Source organism: Aureobasidium pullulans (assembly GCF_000721785.1).
Source record: "Aureobasidium pullulans EXF-150 unplaced genomic scaffold scaffold_30, whole genome shotgun sequence".
NCBI lineage: Eukaryota > Fungi > Ascomycota > Dothideomycetes > Dothideales > Saccotheciaceae > Aureobasidium > Aureobasidium pullulans.
The window spans coordinates 222,485-247,055 of record NW_021941050.1 but is presented as its reverse complement, the minus strand read 5'-3'; the positions used below and the strand labels follow the sequence as shown (position 1 = coordinate 247,055).

General features: G+C 49.8%; 9 protein-coding genes across 9 annotated transcripts; 4 read left to right on the top strand and 5 right to left on the bottom strand.

The window, feature by feature from the left end:
* Positions 1-3,456: 3,456 nt before the first annotated feature.
* M438DRAFT_378031 (uncharacterized protein) lies at positions 3,457-5,523 on the top strand (the record flags this gene model as incomplete). Its single annotated transcript, XM_029908768.1, has 1 exon — positions 3,457-5,523. One exon carries the CDS (start codon positions 3,457-3,459, stop codon positions 5,521-5,523), a length of 2,067 nt encoding a protein of 688 aa, XP_029755977.1.
* Positions 5,524-5,983: 460 nt separating this feature from the next.
* M438DRAFT_142083 (uncharacterized protein) lies at positions 5,984-6,829 on the top strand. Its single transcript, XM_029898901.1, has 2 exons — positions 5,984-6,191; positions 6,301-6,829. Exons 1-2 carry the CDS (start codon positions 6,078-6,080, stop codon positions 6,715-6,717), a joined length of 531 nt encoding a protein of 176 aa, XP_029755976.1. The 5' UTR covers positions 5,984-6,077; the 3' UTR covers positions 6,718-6,829.
* A 598-nt stretch (positions 6,830-7,427) lies between these two features.
* M438DRAFT_359434 (uncharacterized protein) lies at positions 7,428-11,533 on the bottom strand (the record flags this gene model as incomplete). Its single annotated transcript, XM_029907337.1, has 3 exons — positions 7,428-9,429; positions 9,487-11,385; positions 11,439-11,533. 3 exons carry the CDS (start codon positions 11,531-11,533, stop codon positions 7,428-7,430), a joined length of 3,996 nt encoding a protein of 1,331 aa, XP_029755975.1.
* A 444-nt stretch (positions 11,534-11,977) lies between these two features.
* Positions 11,978-13,302, bottom strand: M438DRAFT_142056 (uncharacterized protein). The gene has a single exon (XM_029898900.1). The coding sequence runs from the start codon at positions 12,986-12,988 to the stop codon at positions 12,149-12,151; it is 840 nt and encodes a 279-aa protein (XP_029755974.1). The 5' UTR covers positions 12,989-13,302; the 3' UTR covers positions 11,978-12,148.
* Positions 13,303-13,821: 519 nt separating this feature from the next.
* Positions 13,822-16,188, bottom strand: M438DRAFT_339561 (uncharacterized protein; the record flags this gene model as incomplete). The annotated part of the gene is made up of 6 exons (XM_029904230.1): positions 13,822-13,875; positions 13,937-14,190; positions 14,266-14,340; positions 14,395-15,580; positions 15,637-16,020; positions 16,072-16,188. The coding sequence occupies 6 exons, from the start codon at positions 16,186-16,188 to the stop codon at positions 13,822-13,824; spliced, it is 2,070 nt and encodes a 689-aa protein (XP_029755973.1).
* A 556-nt stretch (positions 16,189-16,744) lies between these two features.
* M438DRAFT_283064 (MFS general substrate transporter) lies at positions 16,745-18,095 on the top strand (the record flags this gene model as incomplete). Its single annotated transcript, XM_029901351.1, has 4 exons — positions 16,745-16,842; positions 16,896-17,037; positions 17,092-17,847; positions 17,898-18,095. 4 exons carry the CDS (start codon positions 16,745-16,747, stop codon positions 18,093-18,095), a joined length of 1,194 nt encoding a protein of 397 aa, XP_029755972.1.
* A 475-nt stretch (positions 18,096-18,570) lies between these two features.
* On the bottom strand, positions 18,571-18,924 carry M438DRAFT_244440 (uncharacterized protein; the record flags this gene model as incomplete). Its single annotated transcript, XM_029899575.1, has 2 exons — positions 18,571-18,822; positions 18,889-18,924. Coding segments are annotated over 2 exons (288 nt in total), but the record flags the coding sequence as incomplete, so codon positions are not given.
* Positions 18,925-20,234: 1,310 nt separating this feature from the next.
* M438DRAFT_283096 (Tannase 30 kDa subunit) lies at positions 20,235-22,016 on the bottom strand (the record flags this gene model as incomplete). The annotated part of the gene is made up of 1 exon (XM_029901355.1): positions 20,235-22,016. One exon carries the CDS (start codon positions 22,014-22,016, stop codon positions 20,235-20,237), a length of 1,782 nt encoding a protein of 593 aa, XP_029755970.1.
* A 556-nt stretch (positions 22,017-22,572) lies between these two features.
* M438DRAFT_141955 (uncharacterized protein) lies at positions 22,573-24,496 on the top strand. The gene is made up of 3 exons (XM_029898898.1): positions 22,573-22,763; positions 22,874-23,364; positions 23,413-24,496. Exons 1-3 carry the CDS (start codon positions 22,688-22,690, stop codon positions 24,352-24,354), a joined length of 1,509 nt encoding a protein of 502 aa, XP_029755969.1. The 5' UTR covers positions 22,573-22,687; the 3' UTR covers positions 24,355-24,496.
* Positions 24,497-24,571: the final 75 nt, after the last annotated feature.

The window sequence follows — 24,571 nt, the reverse complement described above, 5'->3', positions numbered from 1 at the left end:
ACTCAACACCTGGACATATGCTACCTGACATGTCGTTGGAAACCAGTTGAGCTGAGGAACGATGCGTGTTCGGCAAGAGAGTATATCTGGTGGACGGACAGGCACTGCCCAAGTCGTTTCGCCAAGCGGACTCTCCCCCGAGCACTCATCCTCGACTAAATCTTCAACGTCTCTCTAGACAGCGATATAGCGGAGAAGGGGTTCTCCGAAACAAGAAAACGCTTACATTGGACTGTTGGCTAAGTTGCTGATGCTCAAATTCATGGCTGGCTGTAGTATGCACGAACTCATTCGAGGCTCGGTCATATCCGCTGCTCATCAAAGACATAGATGATCAAGTCATTGTGTTGAAGCGAGAGACTTGGAGAAGTACAGCTAGCTTTGTGGAACAAGTATCGTATATCTTGTCTCGAGGACCTCCCACCTGGAACTCTCTCTCAGCACATTCACTCTCTATCACTCTCATTTCAATCTCTTCTCTCTCTACTTATCAACATGCAACTCTTAGTTGTCGCTGCAGCCCTTATGGGTGCCGCGAAGGCTCAAGATATGACTTCCGTTGTCAACACTCAATGCTTCACTCGTTATGCCTTGCAAAGTACTGCAAACATTGAGACGATTGACTTGGCCACTACCACTAGCCGAACTGCTGTCGTGTCTGTTACTGAGACACCTCAGGAGACTGTCACACCTCTCGCAGTCACCAGTTCTGTGACAACCACCCGCACCATATTCAACACCATCACCCTGCCTATTCGAACCAACACTTACACCACGTCTGTGACCCTGAGCACAACCTTGACCAACACCGAGATTGAGAGCTATACTCAGACCATGACTGAATCCTCTACCACAACTCTGCAATCCACGACCACAGTAAGAAATCCTCGTCATGCTCAATAATGCTGTGCACTCTAACCTAATCTCATAGGTACCTGCTCCGGCTGGCTTTACCGCTCTGGCCCAGATGGCTGGGTATGCTCAGAAGCGCAATGCAGTACTTGAGAGACGCGAAGCACTCCAATCCAGAGGCGAGATCAAGGGTGTCATTCCCATCATCCCAGAAGCCGAACCCACTTCTGCCGCTTTGGTTGGACGCGCAGTGAGCTCTAGTACCAAGAAGAGCTCATCCAGCAGCATGAAGACGACAAGCACTTCAAGCTCCAAGAAGTCTGCTTCCACGAGCTCCAAGAAAGCCACGACAAGCTCTGCCAGAGCTTCTTCGAGCTCTAAGAAGATATCATCCACTTCTGCTAAACCATCGTCAAGCTCCAAGAAGGTTTCGGTCAGCTCCGCAAAGAGCTCATCCAGTGTCAAGAAGGTTTCGACAAGCTCTGCTAGGGTATCATCAAGCTCGAAGAAGATCTCGTCAAGCTCCAAGATCTCATTGAGCTCCGCAAAGATCCCTTCCAGCATCAAGCCGATTCTGTCAAGCTCCAAATCTTCAAGCACCGTCAAGCCCAGCAGTTCTATGAAGACTACCTCTGCCAAGTCCACCAGCTCGAGCAAGATCAGCCCATCAAGCAGTCTCGGCTCCAGCTCTAGCTCTAGCTCCAGCAGCTCTAGCAAGGCCAGCATCAGTCTGCTCCCCACTGTCGGTCAGCAATACCCAGTCGCTGTCTCTTGCACGAGAAGCACCACGATCATGACGACTGTCAGCACTACTTTCACTGCCGCTACTTCTACTTCGATTGCACCCACCCCTACCAGCATGATCACTATCACCAACTTTATGACTTCCACCATCACCGAAGTCCCTGCCGATAAGACTGAGATCATCACTGTTTCCACTGACACAATCACCGCTACTTCGACCTCGACTGTCAGCACGACCGAGGAAGCTCCCTCTCCTCTTGAATTTGAATCTTGAGGCACGACTGATCACTGACACAACACAGAACTCAAACTTCTACTTTCACCGTCGCTAAAGCTGCAGCCACTTTTCTCGCTCAATGTGCACCCAGCAATATTGTCAGCAGCGCGGTAGGCCAGAAGATTGGCACCATCAGCTTCAACAAAGCATTCACTCTGCAATCTCTGTATCTCCAAGACACTACCGGCTACGGCTGCTGCGGTAAGCATACCTTTTGATCCACTCATCCATCGTTTTCCCGTACTGATGTATCGTTATAGCTCAATGCGCCTCCGATGAAAACTGCGCCGGCTTCGCCCAAGCCCCTAATGGTGGTGCTTGTTACTACATCACTACAGATGGACGCTGTGATGTTGACCAGAGCTGGGGTGATAGGTTCCATTACTACAACACTAATGGTCTTGGATACCAGGTCGGTAATGGCCAGTGTGGTTGGTTGGGAGCTCAGGCTGGATCTCCTACTCAGTAGATAAATGTTGGGGAATTTGGTGTAGAGCTCGGAGGAGCTAAATTTCGTATTTCTTTTGTCTTGTTGATCTGTTCTAGGTTGTAGTGTTTTGGGGAAACTCGTATTAATGTCTTTTACCTTCTACAAAGCATTCTTTTCACATCAGAAGTATATCAGTGGAGCTATGATTCTTGCACATTACCTAGCCACCTCTAAAGTGGGCGAACGGCATTAAACTAAGATAAATCAACCGCCTAGTTTGTAAACACACAACACTGTTGTCAACAGTTCGACCTCTGTACCCTACGTTTTGTTCATGCATCTCTCTTAGACTTCAGAGATCGCGATCATTGTCGACCACGCTACCTGAATTGATGAGAAGAAGATCAGATAGCGAAAGCGCAGAGTTTGATCCTCCAGTATATCAGAAACGGCGACCATTGAATGGGAGACTGCCACAGGAATGCTAATGATAGGTGTCGAAGCAACATGAGCAGGGTCATCCCCGCTGGATCTGATAAGATGCGGAGATTCTTGCCAAGCCGCGTGCAAATCGCGTCGCGTTGGAAGCAGCGAGAACGGTTGACTTCAGTTGACATCCTCTACAACGACCTCACAATCACTTTTACACCTTGGGCCTCGATGTCATCACCTCCGCCTTTGCTAGGACCTCGCTATCTTCTGTCCTTGGACTATGAACCCGTCCAGCGCCTCTGCTCGCGTTCTCGTCCTCTAGACGTGTTTTCGATGACGAGGATGACCAAGTCACAAGGTCGTGCAGATTTTCAGCTTGCAAGGGAACAACTTCAAGCCACGAAATGACAAGGGCTTGACCAGGTCTCATTCATCGCATATCCTTCTTACTCTTGATCGTTGCCGATGGAACCAAGGCTTCGAAATTCTCGTTGCGTCGACCAAATCTCGCATCATGATCATCGTGACTATGGCATCGCAACGTCGCCAAAAAAATTGTGAGGTGCGACTCTTCTTCGAAGAGCGTATTCGGCATGCGACAATCACAGAAATACATTCAATCAAGCGACATGTATACAACCACCACCCTTCAGCGCCCCCCCCNCGTGACACGCCAACAATTGCAGCAGACAATGAAGTGATAACTTCCAAACACATATCAATGACGCCCGGGATATCCAGAGCCAGCTCACAAGTACACCTCATACTTCCGAAACCAGCGAGATATACCATGAAACGATACATACGTCGCTGGATTGCCAATACGTTCGGACCACCGCTGGTTACTATATCCTACCTGTTAATTGCACGATATCATCTGTGCGTCCCTCCTGTCAACGATGTCATCGACCCTCCTTCCATTAGCGCAGGGGCCGTCTTCTTCGCATGGTTGATTCTCAGCATCTTTGCATTGGATTGGGCGAAGTCAGCGCTGGCTGGTTTCGAAGCATGGGCTCTGATGGACCCCAGGTTTGCCCCTCGGACTGCCCTTCAATTGATGTGGCATACCGACCGGGCATGGGGAAGTGTCAGTGGTTGGCGTGATGCTCTGTTGCTGCTCTATACGGAACTCCGCTATCGACTCGCCAAACCGCCTGCCAAATTACCTTACAGAGGCCCAGCAGGACTCTGGTGGTTCCTGGCGTTCAGTAGTTTCCTCTTCTACGCTGCTGTCCCGCTCTCTAGTCTCACAATGGAGATGAAGCCAGCCTATAAGAGGAACACTCATCTCACTTACATAGATGGTCCTAACGAGGATGACTTCGATACCAGCATCTCCAACGTCATCGCCGAGCAAGCGAACAATCGATGGCGGTTAGGCAACCCGACCACTCCGAACAACGAGACAGTTTTATACAGTCCTGTTGGTGTTGGAAGCGGGAGCGACGCATACTACTGGCATACCATCCAGGATGTCTACGCGAACGATTCGGGCAATGCTTCCAGTCCGGCACACGAGATCAAGTTTTTCTCTGGCCCGGAGGTCTATAGGCGTGTCCATGGGAGTGCTTGGGGTTTACTCACAAGTCTGGAGTGCTCTATCGTCAGACCGACCGACCAGAGACTCAAGTTGCTAAAGGTTCATGAAATTGATAACTGGACTGCTCCCGGTCTCAATTCTGGCGACTCTGGAATTGGGTACTCCAAGCAAGGAGCGGGACTGACTCCCTCATTGTTTAACGCGGGGACCTCGTTTGGGGTATCTTATGCATTTCTGGTAGCCAGTGACTTGGCCGCCATTGGCGGTAGTGACTATTCGAATGCTGCAACCTTCCCCACTAACGGCTCCTTCGAAATTGTGCTTTGGCAGGCTTATAGTCTTCCTTTTGTTGCTGACGGAGCATACCACGCGCTCTGGCTACACCCTGCTGTCATGTCATCAGTATGGGCGAACCGAAGCACAGAATATCTGGGTTTCGGCGTTAAGTGTTCGGTAGACTCTTCTACCGGAACGGCTGACCTGCATGCTGAAAGACGATCGTACTCCAACTTTACGCCGAAGGCATCAACCCCGCAGAACATCTCGCACGTGGATGGGTTGAATGCGTATCCTGGCATGATGGCTCTGCAAAGCATAGTTTTTGCCAGCTTCACCACGGTCGTTTTGAACGTTAAGGCCCCGCCCACTTGCGACAATAGCAATAATTTGAGCTCTGTCACTTGTAACCCCTGGTATGGTGCTAGCATCGCTACCGGCGGAATCCCGATACTAGTCTATGGCAGTGAGAAGGACCCCCACATCCAGGTGCGGACCATCTCGCCTGCAACTTTCAAGTTCGCTATTCACAAACTCTTCGGTGAAGCCACCATCGCTATGATGGCGCGCCGAGGCGATCCATATGCTGCGTGGAACGCCGGATATCGCCGGCTCTACGGACTGGATCAGACCACTGCTCTCGTCCCCGGCAAGGTTCCCTGGTCAATCGTCTTGACACTCCTAATCCTCTGGACCGCCGTGACCAGTATTCCCAGTCTCTGGGTGTTCGACAGAAAGCGCTGGGCCGACACCCTATCAGGATTTGATATGTTCCGCTTCGGCGCAGAGTGGAAGGGAGCAGTATGGCAGTTCGAAGAGAACGAGTTCGAGAAGTGTCCTATTCTGCTTGAGGTACCTGGTATGATTGGAGACATGGAAGCGAATGTAATGGATACTGGGTTCATTGGACTGAGCAAAGATGAGGCCAAGAAGAATGGTTCTTTCGTGTTTGCAAGAGATGCGGTGGTTTGAATACGGTCAAGTCACTACTGAATATGGTGTCCAAGCCTGTCGCAATGCTTTGAGGACAACCTTGCTGCGACTACAAAGTTACTTCCATTACCGGTGAAGCTTTTTTGACCAGGTCATTCTCGCTTGGAGTTGTCAAGAATTGAAAGTACACAATTTCACTCTCTTAGGCAAAAGAACGAATGAACGACTTTTATCTCCCAGCAAACTCCGCATGTTCTGTGCGAGGATCACAATGCTTGCAATTCTTTTCGATTGATCCTGCAAGATGCTTGGCTTATCTGCTTACATCGATTCTATCGGTCGCTTACATAGCAAGCAAGAATAGCTGCATACCCCGCTCCAAGACAGCAGGATTTCCTGATTGATAAGCACGAGCGGTCTCTTTTCTATCAAGATATTATGGAGAGTATCTACAGAGTTTAATCGTTCTCCATTGTGTTTCCAGGCTATTTTCTCGCCCTTACAATTAATTGCGCAGAGAATCCGAGAGCTCGACACTGGTCATCGAATCATATCCTGGCCCGCCCGAGTCAAAATACACTGACACTGAAGCCATGTCATCCTTCAACGACCAAGGTTTCCCTGTAGTTCATCTCTCCGATGATGGTTGGTCCAATGAGGACGAAGCCACTGCTACCTGCTTTTGCGGAGCTGTGCAACTAGTTTTGGTGAGTCCCCGAAGGATAAATTCGCTGCAAAACCTGATGCTCGTAGTCCTCGCCTTATTTCCCTCTGCATACACGGCCTCTAGCTTCTCTAGCTAACAAATATCTACAGCCACTCCAAAAACCCGGTCTCATAAACCGCCACATCTGCCACTGCACCGATTGTCGCAAAATTGGCTCCGCCTTCTACCAATCCAACATTACCGTCCTCTCCACCCACCTCAAACACACCCGCGGCTCCGAAAACCTCACCACCTTCAGCGAAACCAAAACCATCCGCGCCTCCACCTCCATGGAAAACGATTTCTGCAAAACTTGCGGGACACTGATGTATAGACGTGGAGAAAGGTTTCCTGGATTGACGATTTTGAGGACGGGAACGGTGGATGATTTGGGGTTGGCGGAGGGGAGGTTGAGACCGCAGGTTGAGCAGTTTATTGAGAGGAGGGTGGGGTGGTCGAAGCCGATTGAGGGGGCGGCGCAGGTGGTGGGGATGCATGGGCCAGAGGATATTGAGGGTATTCCGTAAGACATTGACGTGGATGAGAGCGTAGGTGTCAGCGGCTATATGTAAAGATTAGAACATGCCTCTAGTTATAACGTTGTGCCTACAGAAGAGTGGAGGATAGGCAGATTGAGGATAATGAGAAGTTTTTGATTGGAGCAGGCGCTCACTTTTCGGAGATGATCATCCAGCAATTATCGGAGGTATAATCAGCGAATTCTCGCAAGCGGGACGAGTTGATTCGGGCGATGAGGAAGCTGATGATAAGGCGAGATTGTGATCTGTTACACTGTTACACTGTTGGAGAGCGGTCTGATTTGTCCTGTACGAATAAACCAAACTTTCTCCAACATGGGTTGCCCGAAGTCAAAATGGAGGACTGATTGAGATCTTACTACTTGCTCATTGAGGGCAGTACTTTCTCGGGATGTCCCTTAGATCTGCACATAAACTCGGTTCTGGGAGAGATATTACATATATTGAAGTCATAGTTGCAGTATCGGGCAAGAGTCGATCATGACATTGCGTCAGGCTGGAGTGCCACCATGGAAGTGCCGACAAACATCGCCAGCAATAGCTGTCGCTCTTGGATACTGGAGAGTCAATAGAACGCATTGAGAAGCTGGAATTAAGAAGATGCTCCTTTGCATCTACAAAAGTGGTGATCAAGCTACTGAAATCAACGACCACGCTGACTGTGGGAATGTGTTTTGTATTAAGAAAGATACGGTAGCTCATATGCCCAGCGCTTTCCGAAGTTCCCGAGGGTCAAACTCTATGATTGCCACTTCTCCCTTGTGGTTCACCATTGCCAGCTTGTTGCTCCATGAATCGTGTTTCGCAAAGGACCAATCATCAGGTGGTCGCAAAATCTTTCTACCATGCCATCTGATCCATCCTTCTGGTTCCCATTGGCTGAATTCCAAGGGTTGTCCAAGATCCAAGCAAGGCGATCGCAACGGCTTGAGGTCGATGGTCCCTCTAAAAGTCCTTAAGTATCTACCGTCATCTGAGAATGACAGACTCCGCTCTCTGCCAATCCCAACCGTCTTCCATGCATCAAAGATTCGAAGCAGAGCGTTGGTCTCGAGACTCCATAAATACCCTTCATCATTCCCCTCCTCAGACCAGGTATACGCAAGCATTGATGCGTCACTCGAAAATGCTGCCTCGACTACGTGTGCCAAGGATCCACCCCGGGGCGGGTCTCGGAAGATAGTTTCAATGGCGTTTGACCGATAGTTCCAAACTATAGCATTGCCAGCAACGTCTATCGAAGCGAGTTTTGCATCACTGGGAGAGAATTTGAGTGCTACGATAGCGCAAGAATGACCATCCAATATCATCATACATTCTCGCAATTTTATGTCCCATATGTGGACTTTGAAGTCGAATCCAGCAATCGCAAGCAATTGACTTGAGCTTGAGAAAGCTGTGATGCATACTGAATCGATGTACAACGAGTTCTTCTCATCAATGTTGTAGACGTACGTTCGGCGCGCGTTCGAGTTGTTTGCTCCTTGTGCAAGCACATGTTTTCCGTCCGGAGAGATGCTGAGATTCTCGACGAAGGAGAGATTTGGTTCGATGATCGTGGAGATATCTTGAAGAGCATCCAAAATACAGAGCTCCGTCGGCTTATCAAATCTCTCGCTGGCATAGAGAACCTTAGTGACATCGACAGAAAGAAGTATGTGCGTGATAGTGCTTCCCTTCTCGCGTACTGATTTCCATGACAACGTCGAGACATCCCATATCGTGGTGTAAGCTCCTACGTGGGCTAGCATGCTTCCATCAGGAGAAAATCGTACTCCGCAGTAATCGGAAGGGTCGACGAGGAAGGTGCAAATACGATCAGCAGACGTGATGTCATGCAAGAACACTCTGTCATCGTCTGTTTGTAAAGCGACACGAGTCGAATCCGATGAGAAAACCAGGCTCGTGAATGAGCTCTCAGAAGTTATCTTTGTGTTCAAACACTGTCCAGTCGTAGTGTTGAAAAGAAACAAGTCATGCCTGTTCTTCGAGGTTGCCAAAACAGATCCATCAGGACTGAGCCAGTGTGTCAGTTTCGTGTCCAGGTTTCGACTGTCGCCAGAATTTCCGATACCCAGTGTTATCGTGTGCAGTGTGTTCGAACTAGGACTCCAAGATATCATTTTCGCTCCGTTCACAATGATTAGATCGTTGTTTGTAGAGAAGCGGAGAGTTGTTGAATCGTCAATGTCTTCAAGTGATATCTGGAAATGCAAGGACTTTGTCTCAATATTCCACAACTTGACGCTGTTGTCAGAAGATACTGTGGCAATCAACGAGCTGTCGTTCGAGATCTCCAGCGCGTGAATGTAAACTGGTTCACGTAGACCGGGTCCCAAACTTCTTGCGAGCTCTGCTAAAGTGCGGTGAAGCTCTCCTGCCGTTAAGGTCCAGTGAAGTTCTGCTTCCGCTACAGTCCATACATTTACTTGATCTTGGGAGATAGAGACGAGAAAGGAACCGTCGGGAGAGAACAAGAACTCCTCAATCGCATATCCAGAGGTTTTCAAAACGTAATCCAACGTTCTAGCCACCGTGTCATAGAGCCAGATGCTAGCCGCATCAACCATGAGGGCGAGATGCTTCCCATCTGGTGAGAATAGCAGATTTTCGCCTGTCGAAAGCACTTCAAACGAGTCAATCGGAATTCCACACTTTACACTCCAGATCTCGACACAACGGTCCGATAAAATTGCAATTCTATTCGAGTCCGGAGAGAATACAAGCGACATCAGCATCGATGCAGTGTTAGCATACCTTGACGCCGGCGCCTTGAGAATGCACCGGTCCCATTGATCAGAAGGTGAACGATATTTCAACAGCCAAGATGACCTCTCCTCGGAGGATACCTGACAGACTAGGCTGTTCTTGGGACTGAATATCAGAGCCGAACAGTATATTTGTAAAGGGTTCTTTGCGATGACGGATCCGTTACTGATCATGAACTTCCTGGCGTCCCAGCAGAACAGCTTTAAGTCGGTCCCAAAATCCTGTTCCTCGTTAGTCATTTTCTGGAACCGAGTCTTGTCATAAATCACCAGAAGTTCGTAGAGTCTAGAGATTGATTCGACAGCCTCAGCGTATTTGTTGAGCCAGGACATAGCTTCCACCCAATGCAACAGATGTTTATGCAAAAAGATGTCAACCGCGCAGTGATTGGTTGTGTCGATTCCGCCACGTTCCAGATGGATGTTCCAGTGGCAAACTGCATATTGAACATGCAATGGTAAACCGTACAATATCTTCGCTGGATCAACACGAGGATCATCTCTTGCTACTCCTGGGTCTTTCAGGTCACAGAGATCTTGCTTGAGATGAACAGACAAGACATGGAGACAGTCTTTGAAAGTCTGACGATGTGCTGTCTTGGTGTTGACAGCTAGATGATCTTTCGTACATCTTTGTCCATCCGAAACGAACTCGCGAAATGTCTCATGGAGTAATGTGATCGGTGATTCGATCCCTGATTGCTTGATGACTGAGCGCAGTCTGTGCAATATGGCCATGATGTCAAATTGAGAAACATGGGTCAAGCAAGCTAGTGTGCTGGCGGACAGATCGTCCTGCAAAACAACGATACTGCCGACTACGTGATCGTACAAGTCTTTCGAACGGTCCTTTTCGCTTTCAGAGAGTTTTGATAGGTTCTTGAAAGCATTGGTTAAGACCGTAAGGTACATGTCGTCAAGCGCTGTCGTATGTCCTTTTCCTTGCAATGTGGTCTTATTCAATACGGTTTGAAGTCGGCTCTGTGAATGCTGACAATCCTCTTCTAGGTATAGGCAAAGCGTAACTGCATAGATGAACAGGCCTCCACATCGACGCAAGAGTATGTCCAAAGTGTGCAGGCCAGGCCAGTCTTCGGTAAACCCTTCTTGATGATCTCTGATAGCGTCGAACCTGCTATGAAGAAATCGTGCAAGGTCGGCGTCAATGACATGCTGAGGCACATCATCGAGAGACAGACTCGAGTGGAGAATTTTGCGCTTGTCGCTGAACTCCAGGCGCACAAGGGTTTCAGGTCTACTAGTGATGATTATTCGAAGTCTTGCTTGAGGCAACTGCTGACGTGCCATTGTTCGAATTATGCCCTTGATATCATTCTCATTTGAGCACTCGTCCAAGGCGTCAACGACAAGAACGGCAGATGTAGTTGGTGAAACGTCTTGGAGTTTTGCGAAGAAAGACGAAAGCGGACGGATAATGAGCTTGTCCCATTGCTCTTGTCGAGACTTGCGTATGACATCTGGGTCTTGACGCAGCGTTTCCCGCAAGGCATCCTGTAATGCTACGTGCGCTGAGCTCGTAGCTTGTGTTGCCGTATCCCTTCGGGTCGCCAATTGTTTTGCTAGAGTAGTGAAGAGGAACGAGGCGCTTTCAGAATCACCACTGCCCCTGGAGAAGAAGAAACTTGCCACCAAGCACTTTCTTCTCTGGAACTCATGTGCGACTGTGCGTGCAATGGTTGATTTTCCGGTTCCAGCCATTCCACTCAGCCAAAAGATACACCTGTCATCATCATCGGACTCTTGCCACGAGTAGATGTCCTGCTGCACCTGATCGCGAGTACCCTCCAAGCACAGTGGATCATCCTGGTTCTCGGCTGAGTCGTGGGAAGCCTCATGTACAATAGGCAATTGGTTGAGTGGGTCTTGTCTATACCACGCGTTAACTTAACTTGTCCAAACGACGATTTCGCAGTTCCTTACCCCGAAGTGAAGTACACATCGCCGTTTATCTGGCTGGCGCCGTTTGTCGCGCTCGGTCTTTGATAACTATGGCCGGTGTCTCTCAAATGAGCCATCGGTATGGGTCAAAAGATGAAAAAGGTTGTCTCGCAGACCCAGAAGGTGGAGGAGTTGGGAAGCCAAGGAGGACTCGTGATCTGCAGCCTCATGCAAGCCTTGCAGCCACAGAAAATCTCCGCCAATCGTAGACGGTCCGCGGCAGCTTCGGTTCAAAACAGCGGCTTGCACAAGAGCGAACGCAGTCGTAAGACGGTGAGGCATTCAGGTTTCTTATCTCGAGTTGCTCAACACCGCCACGTCGCTGCGATGTTCGGTTTTGCAATCGAGTAGATTCGCACGCTAACGCTTGCAAGAGGGTATTGAGACAATGGAGGGGATGAGACAGGTGCATGGCAACACGTGACTGATTAAATCTATCTTGTAAGACTGTCTCAACTCCTCCTCTGTCTCAATACCCCCTTGCGCGCGTTGTTCAACGCAGGGCCCTGTACAAAAGCTCGCTCTGTTCGGACGAAGCTCTGAAGTTACGAAGCTTCGCTCTATTTACGCAGCTTCTAGAACGATGGTTGGCATGAAGTAATCATAGCTTCATCGGTCATAGGAAAAACACAAAAAGCCGACGCGCAGACGACATGATGGTGCGAAACCCCTTCATGACCAGGTCTATGTCTTTAATATCGATCCGGTCCCCCATACACGTTGCCACAATGTTGTTTGGTACCTTTGCCTTCAGCGAGAGCCTTATGGTAGGTATGAGATAAGCCCCCAGTGGGACCCCGGTAGTCTTGATGAATGTGGTCGCCATGATGAGCGGCAGCCCCATCGCGCGTAATGGGTTCAAAAAAGGTCGATCCATGAGCTTGCATCGCTTCCTGAGCCGCAGTCGCCAACAGCGGATCCTGATCATCTGCGATACTCTTGACGAATGGAAGACTTTCATCGCCAAGGACACTCAACTCAGCAGTGGAGAGCTCTTGTTGTCGCTGCTTGGTTGCCGGAAACAGATTGACCAGCTGGGCCGTCAGGTCGGTAATATCTTCGACCAGGTTCTCAAGGTCGTTCTTCCTATACAGTGCCCAAGCCGCCTTTTTCAAGAAACCTGTGTTCCGTTGGCGCTGAGTGACTATACGCTGAACTCTTCGGTGCAGCTCCAGATCGTCTGGATCCAATGTTGCAACGGCATCCCCACTCGTGCGCTGCTCGTAGCGTTTTGACAGATGCTGTGCATCATCGAGTAGATGGAGGATATTTCCGAGGGCATTCTCGGCTTTCGCAATATTGTCTGATGAGCCAAGTGCAGTTGGCAGCTGCGTTGTTTTCGTGATCGAACCCAGTTCAAGTGCCTCTCCCCAACGGCTCAGTTGTAGTCTGGAAAGATCGAGCTTCGCTTGACTAGTCTCAAAATCTCTTGCGTATTGTTTGCCTAGACGGACATAGCCGTAAGTGTCGACGACATTGTTGAAAAGTCCTGCAAGAGCAACGGCTCCGATTCCGAGGCCGCCTGCTTCCATGTTGGAGAAGAGCAGATCTGATTCTCTCGGTCGTGGTGGTTTGGAAGGATAAGAGTTCTCTGTGGAAATAGAAGTCGAGGATGTAACGTGGCATGGCGCAGGGGCTGGCTGGAAGGAATATGTCGGACCAAGCCAGGCATGCAGCTACGGCACTGCCTTGAGGCATTGCATGGATGTCGTGAGCACGAGGCTGCGCAGCCGCATCTCAACAATGCGGCAGGTGATCCAACAGCTCGCTTGGAGGTTTGGTGGCGCATTCTGCGATCCAGCCTTGGAAATCGATCGTGACTGCGGGCAAAGCAACTCGAGAGTCATTGGACAAAGCGTGGACAAAGATGAGGGAAGTCACGAAGCGGGGTGCTTGTTGACCCGGTAGCTTGGCAAAGATCTCCGCATCTTATCAGATTCAAGGGGGGCAACCCTGCTTTGCTCTAGACCACTGACTAAACGTCTCAGCAGCCACTGTGAACTCGCAACGATCATCGGGCATAAATTTATTAATGGAATCGATATGGTTTTCTTTGCCCCTCCTACCGGGACACACACTAAGAGTCGATGTGGACGATAGCCTTGTTGCTTTCCAGGTCGTTTTCTTCGGCTTGCTTGACTCACACAAAGCTAAATTTCAACATCACTAAGCCCATGCTGCCTTTCGGATTGTAGGGGGTCACTTGAGAGAGCAATCCGCCCCTCGAAAGAGTCGAGATTTCGCAAATACAATGCTGGTGGCGAAGAAACAGCCTCCCGCGACAACGAAACATCTACTGTGACCTTTTTGACAGGGTATGACAGTATGATGTGCAGGTGAGTCGTGGAAAGCTTTTAGGCACGACCTAGACGAAAATATCATCAAGTCCGGAGAAGAAGTCGGATGAGCCTCTTTCAAACTGTAACGCGACTCGTTAGAGAATGACTCGAATGGAGAGATCAGCTTTGTGCTCAACTTACATCGAAGAGATCTGTGTTCAACCATTCTGCAAAGGTGCCGACGTCTGAGACAAGGGATGTCTGCGTTGCTGACTGATTCTCGTTTTGTGTTGATTGCACAGCAACGCGCGCAAGACCATTCTGCAGCAATGGCTGCTCTTGATATCGCTTCGATGAAGGTGTTTGCTGGCTTCCAGTGTGCTTGGAGTGTAGGTCCAAGAACTTTTGAGCGCAGATGTACTGCGCCGTTTGCGAGTCAGTCTTACCCAGATGGACTTTGAGAATCAGGTACGCGGCACACATGGTTATGGAGCACCAAGGTTCACTGTTACAAGATTGTAAGTACCTACTTTCTGTAATCGGTACGCATCGCTCCAGCAGATCGATGGTAGCATCAGAGCAGCCCATGATGACGCTGTTGGAACCTGAGGGAACCTCCGTGAGCCATGAGTATGAAAATGATATAGCATTTGACTTACGCAATGGCTGAAGCATGGTGACACGAACAAGGCTCAAGGATGCCAGCAGAAGATCCTCGCGGACCTGGACAAGACTTTGGAGACCCAAGTCTTTGAGCTCGAGATTTAGCAAAAGAATGTCACGCGACACATGGTGGCAGACATCTTCCGAGAGCGGGTGTTTTGAGTTGTCACAATTCAAGTAGGGTCGATGAATGGCCAAAATACATTCCATCAGCTGGAATTGGAGGAAGGCATTGGTGACCTTGTGTAGGCCTTTTTGAGAACAAAAGCCCCAACTTGGCAGCTTCGCGATGTGCTGTGTGAGTTCGTGTGTGTAGTGTAACACTTCGTCATAGGTGAATGACTGAGACAGGGCCGGGCTGTACAAACGGCGGGAAATGTCGACCCGAATGGCCCAGCTTTGAGCGCTGAGAGCTTGATAAGATGTGCCGGTATGGCGTTTGAAAGGCTCTGCTCCAGGTAGATCAACCAAGGCCTCATCAAGTGCCTCGTCATCAATGTTGGACGGTGGTGGGACATGAGAGTCGATATTGTGTAGGAGTGTAGGTAGGCCATGCTCGTACGAATTCTGAAGGTCGAGCTCCCGAATCGTGAACCATATCCGACGTCTCATCTCTGTTGCGAAGGTACTGTCATCACGAGATAACAACGTATCGTCGTGCAGACCATCAATCATCGCCTTTTGGACAAGCAAAGCTGACTCGCTCCAGAATCGCTTCTTGTGAACCATATTTATGCGTTTGGCCAGGTAAACCAGACAAGCGATTTGATAGTGTATGAGTCTATGGCATTTGGGGCTCTGACGCTTCGACCAATCCTCGCAAGCCATCAGCCACCTAGCTGAATCATTGCGACAATTGGCTCCAAGTGACGACGTAGAGGCAGAAATGGTGATCATAGAGAGAACAAGAGCGGTGGTTGCAGGTGAGCGCCGCTCATTGGGGACCCAGAATTTGGCATATTCGCGTGCGAAAGTTGGTACATGTATCACGCGATGAAGCAGTTCACAATGGTCAAGGTAGAACTTGACGAGGATATCCGTATCGTCTTGCGAAGGAAGAAGAAGATCCAGCGAAGACAGATTCTCCGGTGGTGAGGTCACATTGTATTTTTTCAAATGTACACCTGCAGGCTTCAGCCAGACTTCAACGCTTCCTGAGATGAACGGGTAAAGCTCTGGAATCTGATTTCTGTCAAACGAAGAACGGATGGCAAAGGGCAGCAAAAGCAGGAATATACCTCGACAAAGAATTTGAACAGGCTATGCTGAGCATAGTATATGCGTGGGGCTCTATCCTTCGGATGGGTCGATGATTGATGAACTTTCCAAGCAGGAACCTCATCTTTGGACTGTTCGATTGAGCTTTCAGTCGCGGGCAGCGTCGCCGAAGATGTTGGCGGAGCGGCGAATCCGCCAGTCTGCTTACTAAGCAAGCTCCGAAGCTGTTCAACTTCGGCACGCAGACGGCGAACTTCATCGTGGTTTGAAGGCGAAGCTTGTCGCTGATGCTCAGGCTGCTGGTTCGCCGTCGGCGGTTGACCATTCTGCGAGTCATAAATGCACAAATGTGCCCTTCCGGTCTTGACACATCTCTGGCAAGGCCAATCGCGGTTGCATGCTAGCTGGACAAGACACATCAGCAGCCGGAGAAAATGGACAAACGCCGAGTTCACCTTCTTCGCGCGGCATTCACCGCAACTGAGCTGGACGCGCTGCCTGCGTACTCGTTTCACAACACGCCCGTCGACCAAATTTGGAGTCGCTTCGGAGGAGGTTGCATTTTCGGACATCGTGTCGTGGCACGAATCTGTGTCCTGGTTCGTGTGTTGCTCAAGGCATGCGAATTCGTAGGAAGGACAGAATCTCGGATTTAGAGTCCCAAGAAATATCTCCGACCATCTCCGGCGCTAATAGACTGTCGCTATGCCTGCCAACAAGCATGGACAACATTCCATCGGCGACAAACATGATCTCCGACACTGTGCTGGGTATAGATCAGGAGTCGTTCTCTTGCTATTGGCCACCACTAATTCATTGTATCGTGTTGGTTTCCTAGCATCATTAAAACGTAAGTCGGACTTATCGCCCTTGATACATCTCCTTCGGACGATTCGGAGATGCCTTTAGCACGCCTGTGTGCTTTGATATATAAACTTCCCTCAGCAAAGTGAATTCCATCTTTCCACTATTCCCAGTCTGCTTTCCAACACTCAAGGTACCAAGTACCGAGCTTGCATCACCGTCAACATGTCTGCATCCTCAGACCTCACGACTGATCTATCCACGCCTCGCGATGAGTCCAGAGCTGATAAAGAGCATGTCTCCACAGGCGAGCCCGAACCTGTGATGCCGCTGTTCCCTGAAAGCGGAACGAAAGCCTGGCTGGTCGTGCTCGGATGCTGGTGCACTTCATTCGCTTCCTTCGGCATTGTCAATTCGTTCGGGTGAGTTTGGGCCGTTACCTGACAGAAATGTTTGTCGGTCTGATTGGTCATAGTGTGTACGAGACATACTACCTGCAAAACTTCCTCAAGGATCGCTCTTCCGCAGACATCGCTTGGATTGGCTCTATTCAGACTTTCACCCAGTTCTCGGCCACTCTGCTCGCCGGACCCATCAATGATCGCTACGGTCCGATGGTCTGCTTGTTTCGTCTCCTACTGTCCTGAACCTTACTGACTGGATACACATAGGTTCTGGTTTGGCCCTTCTCGCTCTTGCTCGTGATTGCTATGATGCTCACCAGTCTCTGCACTGAATACTACCAGTTCATCTTGTGCCAAGGCATTCTATTAGGCATGTCTTGTGGTCTTGTATTTGCTCCAGCTCTCTCCGTCATCGGTCACTACTTCTTCAACAAGCGCGCAATGGCCATGGCACTCGCTTCGACGGGTTCTCCCCTTGGCGGCATCGTCTATCCCGTCATCCTGAACAATTTGATCCCTAGCATTGGTTTCGGATGGGCTCAGCGCGTCTGCAGCTTCTTGAGCCTTTTTCTGCTCGCTATTGCTGCCGTCAGTCTTCGTCCCTCTGGTATGAGAAGGAAGGGCAACTTCATCCTTCTGGATGCGTTCAGGAATCCTACCTATTCGCTCCAGGTGGCTGCTATGTTCATGGTACTTCTTGGTCTCTGGACACCCTACTTTTATCTTGCAAACTATGGCTTGGCTCATGGCATGTCGGCCAATCTGGCTGGCTATCTTTTTGCACTCATCAATGCCGGCTCCTTTTTTGGACGTATCTTGGGCGGGCTCCTTGCAAATCACGTTGGACAATTCAATGTCGTTACTGTCGCTTGTTATTTATCTTCCGTGCTACTCTTCTGCTGGCTCGCCATTTCTTCATCGGCAGGATTGGTCGTCTTTGCGATCTTGTTTGGTGCGGTCAGTGGTGCTATCATCGCCCTCATGATGCCGCTTTTTGCTCATACGGCAGATCATCCCAGCAAGGTAAGTTTATTAGAGCTGCACAATGTTCCCGCATCGTCTAACTTCGACAGATTGGCACCTACATCGGACAATCAACCTTCGTGGTCGGTTTCGCGGGTCTCATCGGCACGCCCATTACTGGAGCCCTCATCACCAACGATCATGGGTACTCTCACGGCATCGTCTTCAGTGCCAGTGCTGCGATGGTCGGTGCTGTTCTGATCATCGTTGCGAGATATTCCTTTGCGAATGACAGAATTATTGCTTGAGTCTGTACAGTATTCTATGAGGCCTCTGCTTCTAATCAGTAACGTCATGAGTACACAACACGTGTGTTATTATTCCAGCTTACCAAAAATCATTCCGCGACAACAAGGGTATCGCGAGTTATCTTCTTCATCTGGCTGTACAACGGATTCACTCTGGTCTTTCAGCTGTACAGCCACTACTACAATTCCATCATCAGTATTTAACTCCCATCTTGGAAGATTATCAGGCGTTCTGTGAGCTACCTGACAGTTCTGGTCCGTGGGTTGCAAAACACGCAGTCGAGGCTCACTGCATTCTGTGGTCTAATAATCAGCTTTACACCTTACACAGACTGCGATCTCCATCTGACCACCCAAGGGTATCAAGCAGATGCAACGAGTCGATATCCCACAATCCACTCATACAAAATTCCTCTGCTCAACTCATTGACTGCGAGACATGCCATTGCTCATACATCATCACACCAGCACCTTGCACACCTTCTCTCATCCAACGATCACCATTAATATACTCCACAGCCTCAGCCACCGAGCCATGACTCTTTAGCGAAAGCAGCAAATCTCGGCATTCAGACACACTGCCTTGTCGTAAACGATCGAGTACATATTTGTAAGCTTCCAATTGCTTATTCATCGCTTGTCTTTGGCTTTGTCCTGGATTCACGGTGTATTCACACTCGGTGGCTCTGTCGGTGCAGATTTTGCAGCTAGGACGATCGCCATTACACTGTGTGCCAAATGTCAGCGATGTTGTTTTGTTGCGGATAGGGGAGGTGGAAGGTTGGGCAACTACTTTGGATTTACGCTTTCGACAAGCCAGACATGCGGCTTTCACCAAGGGGCCTCTGACGCGTATTGATTGCTCGTGGTGGCGTGATGTGATTTCATGCGAGGTATTGTTTTGTTTTGGGTGAGGGTTTTGCTGGGTTTGCAATCGTATCGATACAGAGTCTGGTGGAACGGTGGCAGGAATAAAAGGCAGGTCCTGCATTGCCGTCATTTCGGGTATCTTCTCTTGCTGTCCTAGGCAGGTATCTCGGGTTGTTGGCGACGTATCTTTGTGGACTGTCCTCTTTGACGATGCTAATGTCGGATATGTATCATCTTGAGTTGACTGAAGCAAGTTGCATATTTTCATCGTGTGCGACATGGTCGAATTGAGTTGATCCAGTAGGACTCGATTGCCAGGCGCGTTTTCGCAGTAAGAGCAGAGCGATCCAGCGTTGGAAAAATAACGATATGGAAATGCCGAAAGATTCTGGAAGAGCATTTGTACTTTCCTGGTCGCATAAAGACTAAGGCGTAACGCATCGTTTTGCCCTAGATCCTGTTCACCTCTTCTACTTGATCCGGAGCGCAGTTCCGCCTAATGTAGGCTTTCCGCTTGCATGGCGCATGGGTCTCGATCAGCGGAGCCGCAGCTATGATACGTTATCACAGCTATAACACATAACTAGACAGAGCTTCTAGATAAGCAAAAAACGACTGCTTCCACGCAGAGACATATTTAGGCTAAGCCTGGCAATATCCGTATTGATTTCTTACATACCGTGCGCTCGTGCTAAAGTGGCGGATTGGGAAAACAACGGGGCTGGGCTCTGGCTCATCGACAAATCGAAGATTTGCTGCAAGCCACAGTGATAGTAGTAGGATTCTAGATTGCGTCATCGTTTTGCATCCTTAGTTTGAGCAAATGATGGAAAGTAAGTGGCATTTGCAGCAAGAGGGTAAGCGCATATAAGGTTATAGGCGTGCGCACATATTGCCAGGGAATGGCATACCAAAAAGCACTTTTTGGACTGTCCTTGCGCCAATCGCCAAAAGTTTATCACGACCATAGACTGTCGATTATAGCAAGGGTGGTCAATTGTCGCCACATCAAGTCGTATTCAACGGGTGAAAAGGGCATTGGTAGACAGTTCCTTGTTTTCTAACAAATTGTGTTGACACTAAGTGACACCATGGGATCGCCTCTGTGCTTCCCCCACCGAAGCAAGACCATGTTTGAGGGCTCATCACTAATTTTCGCACACCTTGTACTGTTTGCAGATCTCGCAAGATTGACCAGCTCCCGTCAAATGTCCGTCCCGACTTGTCGTCCACTGGCCGGGAACTTCAGTTGAATCGCGCAGTCGTTCTCTAATAAACAGGGACCTTGAAAGCAGGGAAAGTATAAGTCCAGCTATCAATCGAAGCTTGGTCATTGACACACTTCCAGGCATCGTTCTTCCAGACAGGTCTGGTAGGCCATTGGCAAAGTTTCTGGACTTCGCCAGAGTACTGACCAGCAGAGACGGTCGCATTAAGTCCAGTGGGCTTGATTCCATTCTCAACCCAATCGATCATGGTGTTCATGTTGTCCTCAGGGAAAGGACCATCGGGTTGGAGAGAGTTGGAGGCGCAGTGAGCGGCACCGGGGACGAGATAGAATTGGTACCAATCCTCGAGAGCCTGGAGAGATTGTTCGTGAGAGTAGGAAGATTCGGGGTACATGATTGAGCGGACAGATTGCCAGTAGTGGACAGACGAAGCAGGAGGGACGGAAGGATCAGACTCTCCGTGGTAGTGAAGGAGTTTACCACCGGACTCCTGGAAAGGAGTAAGATCTGGAAGGGTGGTCTGAAGAGAATCGAGGTAGCGGACCATGGCAGTCTGCATCCAGTCAACTAGAGTGTCGTACGTAACGCCATCGAGGGTGGTGAGGTTATCTTCATCGATCAATTCAACCATCTTGGTGACGAATTCGCCGCCAGTGGAAGGGATGTTGAGCTCCCAGGAAGAAGTCTCATTGTTCCAGGTGGGATCAGCATCCGATGAGAGAGATGAGCCGTGCTGCCAGGAGATGTAGGCACGGTCGCCCTTGAGGTTGTGAAGACCGTTGTAGATACCCTTGACAACAGCGATATCCTGAGCGGTGATGGTTCCGTTCTGAGCAGGGGTTGAGCTAGTAGAGCTGCCAGCAATGCCGTCTCTCTTTCCGAAGCCGAAACCAAGGGAGGAACTGGTTGTAGCGGCGCAGTAGTAAGACTCGCCTACGAGAGTGTCCAAGTCGAAGTGAAGCTTGCAGAGGTCGGTACGGGAGATGACACCGTCAGTTCTTCCATCAAGAGGGTCACAAGCCGCGATTGTAGCATTGACGATTTTGGCCATGGAGCAAGGAGGAGGATAGTGATCCAAAGTGTGCTCAACAGCGACGGAGGTGAGATGACCGACTTGTTGCTGACCATAGCGCATAGCAGGAGCGCCGGCGACAACACCGTCGTACTCCTCTCCCCAGCGCTGAACTTGGCTCATACCTTGACGACCACCATCGGAGCAGCCTTCGAAATAGGTGTAAACTTTGGTGCCGTTGTTGTTTCCGTAGAAAGGATTGGCCATTGCCTTGCCCAGAGATGTCATTTCGCCGATGCCCTGGTAGGCAAACATGTAGGTAGCATCCCAGTTGATTGAGCCATTGCCCTTAAGGTTGACTTCATCGTAAGTGGTGCTGAAGGCGTCGTAACCAGCATCCGTGATGGCACCGATGGCACCGTAGGTGAGGCCACCAGTAGTGCTGCTTGGGAGCGAGTAGCCAAATCCACCTGCGACATAGAAGCGCTTCTGGAAGTCGGATGGTTGAGGGAAGGCATACTGCACGACAACTCTGTCATCCTTGCCAGTGTGGGTGTAAGTCACAGTGACGTTGCAGTAGGTGAGTGTTTCGCTGGTGGTGCTTCTTCGCATCATGAAACTACCGCCGGCGGTGGCGTTGACGACGGCATTTGCAGTCACAGACGAGATAATGGGCTCAATGCCAAGGAGAGTGTTGTTTGCGGGCAAAGCTGCCTGCACATTCTCGACAGTGCAGACGTCGGTCAGAGACTTCGCGGCGGCAGACAAGCCGGCAAGGGCGCTGAAGATGATCAAGGTAGTTTGGGGCATGATGGCCGATAAGTGAATGTAAGAAGAGTATGTGTGTGATGTTGCGATGAAGGGAGTAGAGGAGGAAAGAGGTAGTACTTATATGATTGAGTCAAAAAACATCCAATGATACTGCTCAGTGCGTGCATCAGGGCAGTGTGTAGGAGTCGTCATCAAGAGCGTTTCATGTTTGGACTTGACCTCGACCATTTGACCGCTTGCAATACCGCGTGTGCATGTTTAGGTTGTGGCGGAGGTTGACAAGGAACGGCTGGAGGTAATGAAATTGTCCAAACGATGTTATGAGTCGCGATGCGTATGCCCCCAGGGACGCATTGGTCATTCAGGCACATGGCTTGGACAGTCGACATTGGCCGGCTATCGATAGCCGACTGGCCGACACAGACATTTGTGGTCTGAGACTGAATGCTGAACGAACGAGATGAAAGTCAGGGAAAGAATGGGTTGGAGTCGAAGCATCTGTGCGCCGCTCTTGGCAATCCTCGGCCTGCTGTGATTGGCTTGCTCGTTTGTACACTCGCGCACGGACAGAACAGGTCAAGCTTCGGCTTTGTGAAACGCGGACAATGACAGCATCTATTTCTTCGGGGACTTCCTAAATCTCGTATGTACACTATGCCTGACCGTTCATCTACTTTGAGACAGCATCATTGTTCAAGTCGACCGCCAGGATGCCTCGATTGAAGCCGGGCGAAAGGAAGCGGGCCTATGTCCCCAAGAGTCGGTCAGGCTGCCCGACATGCAAGTGTGTACTTCCCATGGTCTGAGGCTTCCCGCTTCGTTGGCTGATATTTATTTCTTTTCAGAAGTTTGTTGATGATCCCACGTTGAGCTCTCCATAATCTAATGTGGATCAGTTCGGCGTGTCAAATGCGACGAGAGGAGGCCGCATTGTCGGAGATGCACCTCTACGGGCCGCAAATGCGATTATGACCGCAGCCTCTCACCTCACAGCGTTATAAGTGGTACATCTGTCACCGAGAGTCCTGTCTCCCACCCTAGGCTCAGCCCATGTCTCGACGAGCAAGAAGGACGAGCCCTGGACTTCTTTCGTTCTGTTACCCTCCCTCAAGTAGCAGGAACTAATCATCGGGACTTCTGGGGCAAATTGATCCTGCAAGGAGCTCACTTCGATGAAGCCACATACCATGCACTTCTTGCGCTTTCAAGCGTTCACGAGAATTATGTCACAGGCAAGGACGCAGGGGCTCGCCTCGACGCTTTTGCACTCAAGCAGTATAATATGGCTATCAGAGACCATCTTGATGTGCTTACCGTACTGTCTCGATCTGATGAGGTCGAAAGACCCTTCATCTTACCCTGCTCCATCATCTTCATTTGCATAGAGGTACGTTCGACCGGGTTGTCTTCTTGATTGGATGCTAAGATCCTACAGTTGATGCAGAATCATTTCAAATCAGCCATTCTTCTACTCAAAAATACCTTCACCGCCCTCTCAATGTTACAAGCCCGAGACAAGGAGAAATCGCTCGATCACATAAAGACAGGCTCGACCGACCAAGAGCTTCTCCTCAGCCGCCTACAATTTCAAGCTCGAGCTCTTGTCGGCCCAAAATGGGGCCACACATATCGCTTACGCCCGATCATCGCCCACGTTGAGATACCCCCCAGTTTCTCCTCTGTTGGTGAAGCTAAGGACTGCTTCCACACTCAGACATATATACACGGTCCTTCTGGTAAGACCAAGGATTCTCCGGAGAAGCCAGACTGGCCCTCAGGCTACAAAAGCGCTTTAGACGCATATCTCTCATCCCTCACATCCCCACTGAGTCTTGAGGATAATCATCGCCTTCGTCTTATCGAAATACACCTACTTACTATCCCTTTGGTGCCGAAGCTTAATGGCCCTAACTCCAGCAGCAACATTGTCGACGAAATGCACTGGGACCAGTATACGACAACCTTCAGCAAGATACTTGATCTGGCAGCGAGCACTATCTATGATTTGGACACTCATCTGGCCCCATCATTTTCTCTCGACTTCGGCATCATAGGTCCTCTCGGTATCTTGACAAGTCGATGTCGCGATCCAAGTCTACGGCGCAAGGCAATACATCTTTTGCGCATCTACAATCGTCAAGAGGGCATGTGGCACAGTTCTTTGACTGCCAATGTCGCAGAGAGACTAGTCAAGATCGAAGAAGCTGGTCTGGTCAAAGTCGAGCACTGTACAGATATTCCGCTGGCAGCACGTGTCTCGGAGGTGCGACTCCATCACGACCTGGATCAGCAACAAGTTATGCTGTGTTATTCACGGCAACAGAGCGCTGTGGAATCCTTGAGGATACATGTCCAGGAGAAGATAGCATACTGGTAGTCAGCCTACAATGCGTTCGAAAAGATGTCTGGCTATCATATCATATTCATCAGTGTGCCCAGGCCGCTAATGGCGCGAGGCTCTGATAGGATATGTGACTCGAGCCTCATTTGATGGGATGATGAACAGAGGCTACCAGGCTGTGCGAAAAAGGCCTCGGGCTATTGCTGACGGATTTGGAAGCTCTTGCGCGTTCCGGCACCATCGAACACAATCA